The sequence below is a fragment of the Hypomesus transpacificus genome, chromosome 10 (genome assembly GCF_021917145.1).
Source record: "Hypomesus transpacificus isolate Combined female chromosome 10, fHypTra1, whole genome shotgun sequence".
Classification (NCBI taxonomy): domain Eukaryota; kingdom Metazoa; phylum Chordata; class Actinopteri; order Osmeriformes; family Osmeridae; genus Hypomesus; species Hypomesus transpacificus.
The window spans coordinates 12866736-12874251 of record NC_061069.1 but is presented as its reverse complement, the minus strand read 5'-3'; the positions used below and the strand labels follow the sequence as shown (position 1 = coordinate 12874251).

Here is a 7516-nt window from a genome sequence, read left to right as displayed (position 1 = left end):
AGAAGTAGAATGTTTCAAAAGTAGAATGTTCTAGAAAGTTCTGTTGGAAGGTTTTGTGTCTGGCAGGGTTCTAGACGGTACTGTGACTTAAGCTGGTGTGGTCCTCTGGCACGACATCATCCTGCTTCATTTGGGAACATTATCGTGATGCTTAACACACCCCCTCATACACACACACTCAGACAGACACAGACACACACACACACGGCAGAGAGATGATTCTGGTCTACATGCTTACTGGGATTTTCCATGGTTCTCTCCTCCTGCTCCTCCTCCTCCTGCTCCTCCTCCTCCTGCTCCTCCTGCTCCTCCTGCTCCTCCTCCTCCTCGACATGTGGGGCAGCCGTGTTTCCAGCCTGTCACGATGAGCTGCTGGCCTGGGGAACACAGCTTACATGGAAACACCAGCTCATCCCAACCTGCCCCACACACGCACGCACGCGCCCACGCGCACACACGCACACACACACGCACACACACACACACACACACACGGGGAAACAGAAACTCCAAATGGTTTCCAGGGAAACGGAAGGCTGAAACTGGTTTCCAGGGTAGCATGTAGTGTAGGGGGTGGGGGCATAGTGGATGTTTGGAGATGAAAATACTTTAAAAGTGTTTTTGAAACTTCCTGGTCTTCAGATTGTCATTTATTTTCACTTAATTCATTTAATATGAACGCCCATGTTCAATAAACGCAACAATACAAACATGGTCGACATTAAGGCAAAAATACAATTCAGAAATGGACTCCAGGAAGACAAAGATGTACTTTAAAAGTTCCTGCAACACAAAACACTCATTAGGAGCTCTGGGTCATCTTGACATAACTCATGTAACACCGACAGAAAACATGCAGCAGACACGTCTCTGGAACTAGAATGTAGCGGGGTAAAGGGTCTGGACAGGGGACTGCACGTGAGTGTGTGTGACGCAGGTTGCGTCCAGTATGCATGTGACTTACAGGCCTACAGAAAACAGTGGTATAAACAGACAGAAAAAACAACATAACCAAAGAAAACTAAGAAGAACCGAAAATATTAAAAAGATGTGGTTATTGACAAGCCAGGTTGCCGTGGTGATGTTGGTTGATAGGCACAAGTTCCTGCAGGCAGACATATAGAACATCACAGGACATCACATGTCCTGACATGACATCACATGTCCTGACATGACATCACATGTCCTGACATGACATCACATGTCCTGACACGACATCACATGACCTGACACGACATCACATGACCTGACAGGGTGCCTGCCTTCACAGTGCTGGAGCCCACGTCCATCTCGCCTGTCTCTTCAAGACTGATAAAAGTGTCCGGTGACCTCTGACCTGCTTTTATCAATTTTCATCCCATCAACTGTCAGGCGCCACGGTAACCATCGCTACAGTCGTAGTTAAGGCAAAACTATCCCCCCTCCCTCCCCCAAGCCCCATGTTAAGCCTGCCTGGGTCTGCTGTTCCCCATACGTGCTCTGTGGAGCCACCCCTCAAACGGACATGATCGGATATGAGTTTTAGTGTTTTTCTATCTATGTACCTCCAGAGTCTGTCCAACGTGGTGAGGGGCCCAGCTGTCACCAGGTGGCGCTGTTCCCCAGACCAGGGCTTGGTTAATAGTTAAGAGGACATGAGGAAGCTATCAGACAGGTGAGCGGCAGAATTTCGAACATGATACCATTACAGTACACACCAAAAGAAAAATGTCATTTTAAAACAATCAAGTTTCAAAGACAGGAGGTGTGGGGGGGGGGGGGGGTCAAATGTGATGCTGTCATGTGACACGTCAACTGACAGGAAGTGAGTCCCTCAGTGCCACGCCCCGAAGGACATCAGGCCCCATCACCAGTCTATCCTCCTCCCTCCCTCCTCTCCTCCATCCTCATTTGCGGTTCCCAGCCCAGTCCAGTTCCGAGTGTTCCTTCCCCCCAGTTAGGGTATGGCGCAGTACCCTCCACAGCCACCCCCCGCCTGCTGCTGTGTGTCCCCCAGCCGGACGCCCTGTCCCTGGGTGTCGCTCTGCCACAGCCCTGGAGTCTGGAGGATCTTCTCCACCAGCTCCTCGAAGGCACACTGCACGCCGTCCTTGGTCTTAGCACTGGCCTCTGGAGCCACAGGGAGCACAACACTGTCATCAGCACTGGTGAGAGGAAGGGAGAGAGACAGATACAGAGAGACAGAGACAGAGAGAGACAGAGAGACAGAGAGAGACAGAGAGAGACAGGGAGACAGAGAGACAGAGAGACAGAGACTACTGTACCTATGAACAACATGGAGTGTTTCCTGGCAAATTTCAGGCCTTCATTCCTGTCTACCTCCCGGTTGTCCTGAAACACAACAGAGGAACAGAAACACCATTCAGCACCAGAAACACCATTCAGCACCAGAAACACTGTTCAGCACCAGAAACACCGTTCAGCACCAGAAACACCGTTCAGGAACAGAAACTGTGTTTTATAACCTCCCGCCCTGTCTGGGTCTAGGGGAGAGTCTGGGCCCTGTCTGGGTCTAGGGGAGAGTCTGGGTCCTGTCTGGGTCTAGGGGAGAGTCTGGGCCTTGTCTGGGTCTAGGGGGGAGTCTGGGTCTAGGGAGAGTCTGGGCCCTGTCTGGGTCTAGGGGAGAGTCTGGGTCTAGGGGGGAGTCTGGGTCCTGTCTGGGTCTAGGGGAGAGTCTGGGCCCTGTCTGGGTCTAGGGGGGAGTCTGGGCCCTGTCTGGGTCTAGGGGAGAGTCTGGGTCCTGTCTGGGTCTAAGGGAGAGTCTGGGTCCTGTGTGGGTCTAGGGGGGAGTCTGGGCCCTGTCTGGGTCTAGGGGAGAGTCTGGGTCCTGTCTGGGTCTAGGGGGGAGTCTGGGCCCTGTCTGGGTCTAGGGGAGAGTCTGGGCCCTGTCTGGGTCTAGGGGAGAGTCTGGGCCCTGTCTGGGTCTAGGGGAGAGTCTGGGTCCTGTCTGGGTCTAGGGGAGAGTCTGGGCCCTGTCTGGGTCTAGGGGAGAGTCTGGGTCTAGGGGGGAGTCTGGGCCCTGTCTGGGTCTAGGGGAGAGTCTGGGTCTAGGGAGAGTCTGGGTCCTGTCTGGGTCTAGGGGAGAGTCTGGGTCTAGGGGGGAGTCTGGGTCCTGTTTGGGTCTAGGGGAGAGTCTGGGCCCTGTCTGGGTCTAGGGGAGAGTCTGGGCCCTGTCTGGGTCTAGGGGAGAGTCTGGGCCCTGTCTGGGTCTAGGGGAGAGTCTGGGCCCTGTCTGGGTCTAGGGGAGAGTCTGGGTCTAGGGGGGAATCTGGGTCTAGGGGGGAGTCTGGGTCTAGGGGGGAGTCTGGGCCCTGTCTGGGTCTAGGGGGAGTCTGGGTCCTGTCTGGGTCTAGGGAGAGTCTGGGCCCTGTCTGGGTCTAGGGGAGAATCTGGGCCCTGTCTGGGTCTAGGGGGAAGTCTGGGTCCTGTCTGGGTCTAGGGGAGAGTCTGGGCCCTGTCTGGGTCTAGGGGGAAGTCTGGGTCCTGTCTGGGTCTAGGGGAGAGTCTGGGCCCTGTCTGGGTCTAGGGGGAGTCTGGGTCCTGTCTGGGTCTAGGGGGAGTCTGGGTCCTGTCTGGGTCTAGGGGAGAGTCTGGGTCCTGTCTGGGTCTAGGGGGAAGTCTGGGTCCTGTCTGGGTCTAGGGGAGAGTCTGGGTCCTGTCTGGGTCTAGGGGGAAGTCTGGGCCCTGTCTGGGTCTAGGGGAGAGTCTGGGCCCTGTCGGACCCACCATGTCGATCTTGTTGCCCACCAGCATCTTGACCAGATCGTTGCGTGTGCAGTAGGTCTCCAGCTCGTTCAGCCAGTTCTCTAGCCTGGTGAAGGTGTCCCGCTTAGTCACGTCATACACTGGGAACACACACACACACACACACACTAGAGTTATACACTGGGAACACACACACACACACAGTAGAGTTACACACTGGGAACACATACACAGGCATGCTAGAGTAATACACTGAGGACACACTTGAGTATAACTCACCCAGTATGACCCCCTGCGCCCCTCTGTAGTAGCTGGGTGTGAGGGTCCTGAATCTCTCCTGTCCAGCCGTGTCCTGTCATCAACACAGCCTGGTCACATCCAGCCTCTCACCTCCAGCCTCTCACTTCCAGCCTCTCACCCTCCAGCCTCTCACCACACAGCCTCTCACCACACAGCCTCTCACTTTCAGCCTCTCACCTCCAGCCTTTCACCACACAGCCTCTCACCTCCAGCCTCTCACCTCCACACACAGGTGGAGGACTAACTTCATTTACTCTAACCATTTATTTACCTGTTAGTTTGTTCCTTCTCTTCAATAATTAGTTAATTAAGATAACCTTTTTTGTTTACAACCATACTTCTTGTAGGGTTGGTTATAGTTAAACCATTCTTCTTCTAGGATCACACAGTGGTTTTATCTGTGTTCAATCTGAGGTCTAGGTAGAAGAATGGGACATTCTTTTACATTTACAAACTAATCTACAGCATAAGAGAAAACACTGTACACTGGTGCATCCTAGTGGTGTAAGTCTGTACTACAACACTACAGGCGTTTGTTTTTAAGCAAAACACAGGCCTGCTCCGGGCTGAAAGACTCACCCAGATAGCCAGCTTAGCTCTGTTCCCATCCACTGCAATGGTCTTGACTTTGAAATCCACACCTGGATCGATACAAAACCAAGCACAGATCGGTCAGCCTGATCGCAGCTGATATCATTAAACCATGAGGAGGATGTTCCAGTGAAGGTGGAGGTCATCTGGACTCACCTATAGTGGCTGCTTGGTCAGGATCAAATGTGTCTTCTGTGAACCTCAACAGCAGACTGAGTGATGGAGGGGGGGGGGGGGGGTGAGTTGGAGTTGGAGAGAGAGGGGTGGAGAGAGACAGGCAGAGAGAAAGACAGACGGGTACAGAGAGAGAGGGGTACAGAGAGAGAGAGATACCGAGATGATTGAGTGTAACGAGTATGATAGTAGAGGCCTGTTCCATAAAGTGAATTTACCGAATAAACCAGGCTTATGTCAGGGAAGGCTCACGGTGTTATTATGGGGTGTACATCGTCAGTAGAAGTTACCCCTCTTTGCATGACGTCATTCTCCTCTCCCTGCGTCATGACAAAACAATTCTCGACTACTCCAACAGGAATGTCGCTAGCTAGGTGGAGAACAGGCTTGACTCCGACAAGGAAGGGACAGATGGTAACTAAATAGGATATAGAGTTGATTGCTTCCTAAGCAACAGCATACAATTTCCATTGCACCTAGCTAGCCTAGCAACTTTACCACATATTACATAAAACACAGTAGCTTGCTAAGGTTACACCCCAATCACAACAAAGAAACGGGCAGGTTAGCGATCTAACAACAATCCGATACTTAAAAATGACCATGATACAATCAGAATAGCGGTGAAGTGGAGTGGATATGACACTGTCTGGGCATATTTATGTTTTCCACAGAGCAAAGACATTTAGCTGGTTAGCCTAGCTATCTAGACCCAGGCCAGGGCTAGCTACCTCTGAACTGGCACTGGCTACGTGTACTCAAGCAATTACGTAACAAGCTTGATGTCAACACAGACAGTGTCTTACCTCGACTTCCCAACTCCACTCTCGCCGATAATCAATAGTTTCAAAGTAGTCAATACGTCGTCATCCATATTCTTCGGGTGGGTGGATTTAGCTAATTACAGCTATTTGTGGGAACTTGCTCGCTTTGGGTTTAACCTGTCTCTTGCGAAGAGCTGACTAAGTTGACGGCGCTGTGGTTATCTGACTTTCTGTAACGGCAGCGACAAGACTTTTTCAGCAACAAAGCAACGTCCGGTTACTGCTTGCCTTCGAAATAAAAGCTTAATATTATATTGTTACGTTATACACGACATACATTTTTCAACCTTTTGAATATTTTTTTCAAAACCTTTTATCGAAAATGTTTTTTCAACCTTTTTTTTTAACTTTCTTTCGAAATCTTTTTTTCAAAATCGTTTTTTAAACCTTAAAAAATTTAAAGAATATACATGTTTTAACCTTTCGAATAGTTTTTTTCAACCTTTAAAAAAATTATACATAAAACGTTGTCCCTTTGCTACAACGTTTTATGTATTATTTTTTTAAAGCATCGTAATGCTGGGGACACACCACAGGATAATTGGGCCGGATAATTCGGCCCGTCCGACAATCCTAGGTAACATATGTCCCGATTATCTTGATGGTTCTGCAGATTTTATCAGATGTTCCCTTGGTGTGAGGTGTGTTAAGAGTGACCACACACTGTAGGAGCAAAACAGCTAAATCTAGGATTTTTTGTCCTTATGTTTGTGGTCTCTCACAGTTATAAAATCTTATAAGATTGTTTAAATCTTTTAGTGTCCCCAGCATAAGTGTAACCCATTACTGGAACAATTTATCAGTCACCAACTTTTATTTTGAAGGTATAATCAGTATCCGCTATGTCACAGCAGCTCCGCTATGTCCTTTATTTTTAAACCATTTAATAAATAGTTTTCGATGGACTCGAACGGGATGTGGATGGTTGGTCGTCCCCGTCCCATTTGAGGCTCCACAGCATCCAGCCGTTCCAGGACTGAAGAGAGGTTTACTATGGCAACCTCATTAATGTGTACGTATGTGACGGCAGAGTATGCAGCCAAGCTCTCTGTGACTTGTTCTACTCGGTCACGGGCATCAGACTCAGATATATTATTAGTTTCTACCAGCTCAGCTAATTCTATCAGTGTCTGCACAATTTGAGGGAGCGCCATGATCTGTGATGCGTCCTCTAAAGACCCGGCAATTCAATCAATTTCCCGGCACATTTGTCATGTAATGCAATGCGTATGTGCACACCGCCCCCTACCGAACAAGATGGGTAGCTTGGTCAGCAGGGAGCTGAAGAAGAGCGGCTACTGACGTCACTCTACTGCGCCGCTCAGAATGCATTTTCGTTTTCGAATTATGGGCAGTTCTTTGCGGGCAGAACATGAAAATGAAAATGCAATGTCCGCTCTGTTTTTTTTTTGATTATGGCATAACAAGTGCAGTCTTGATGAAGAAAATGCAAATAGGATGATTGATTACTAATTTTATTTATGAGTCAAATAATGCAGCCACATTCTTAAAATGAAAATGCATTTCTGGAAATTTAATTTAATTTTAATTTTAATTTATTTTAATTTATTTTAATTTATTTTTAATTTATTTTAATTTATTTTAATTTATTTTAATTTATTTTAATTTATTTTAATTTATTTTAATTAATTTAATTTAAATTAAATTTATTAAATTAATTAAATTAAAAATTAAAATAAATTAAATTTCTGGAAATGCATTTGAATTTGGATTGTGGTCACGATTTTGCAGCCACGTTCTGAAAATGAAAATGCATTTCTGGTAATGCATTTGAATTTGAATTGTGGTCACGATTTTGCAGCCACGTTCTTGAAAATGAAAATGCATTTCTGGAAATGCATTTTCATTTGAATTGTGGTCACGATTTTGCAGCCACGTTCTTAAAATGAAAATGCATTCCT

The 7516-nt window shown here is 48.0% G+C and overlaps 1 protein-coding gene across 1 annotated transcript; it reads right to left on the bottom strand.

Annotated features, from left to right (window-relative positions):
* Positions 1 to 751: 751 nt before the first annotated feature.
* On the bottom strand, positions 752 to 5797 carry LOC124472529 (ras-related protein Rab-18-B). The gene is made up of 7 exons (XM_047027448.1): positions 5577 to 5797; positions 4753 to 4808; positions 4585 to 4646; positions 3985 to 4057; positions 3727 to 3845; positions 2265 to 2331; positions 752 to 2109 (listed from the first exon to the last, which is right to left on the bottom strand). The coding sequence occupies exons 1-7, from the start codon at positions 5642 to 5644 to the stop codon at positions 1937 to 1939; spliced, it is 618 nt and encodes a 205-aa protein (XP_046883404.1). The 5' UTR covers positions 5645 to 5797; the 3' UTR covers positions 752 to 1936.
* Positions 5798 to 7516: the final 1719 nt, after the last annotated feature.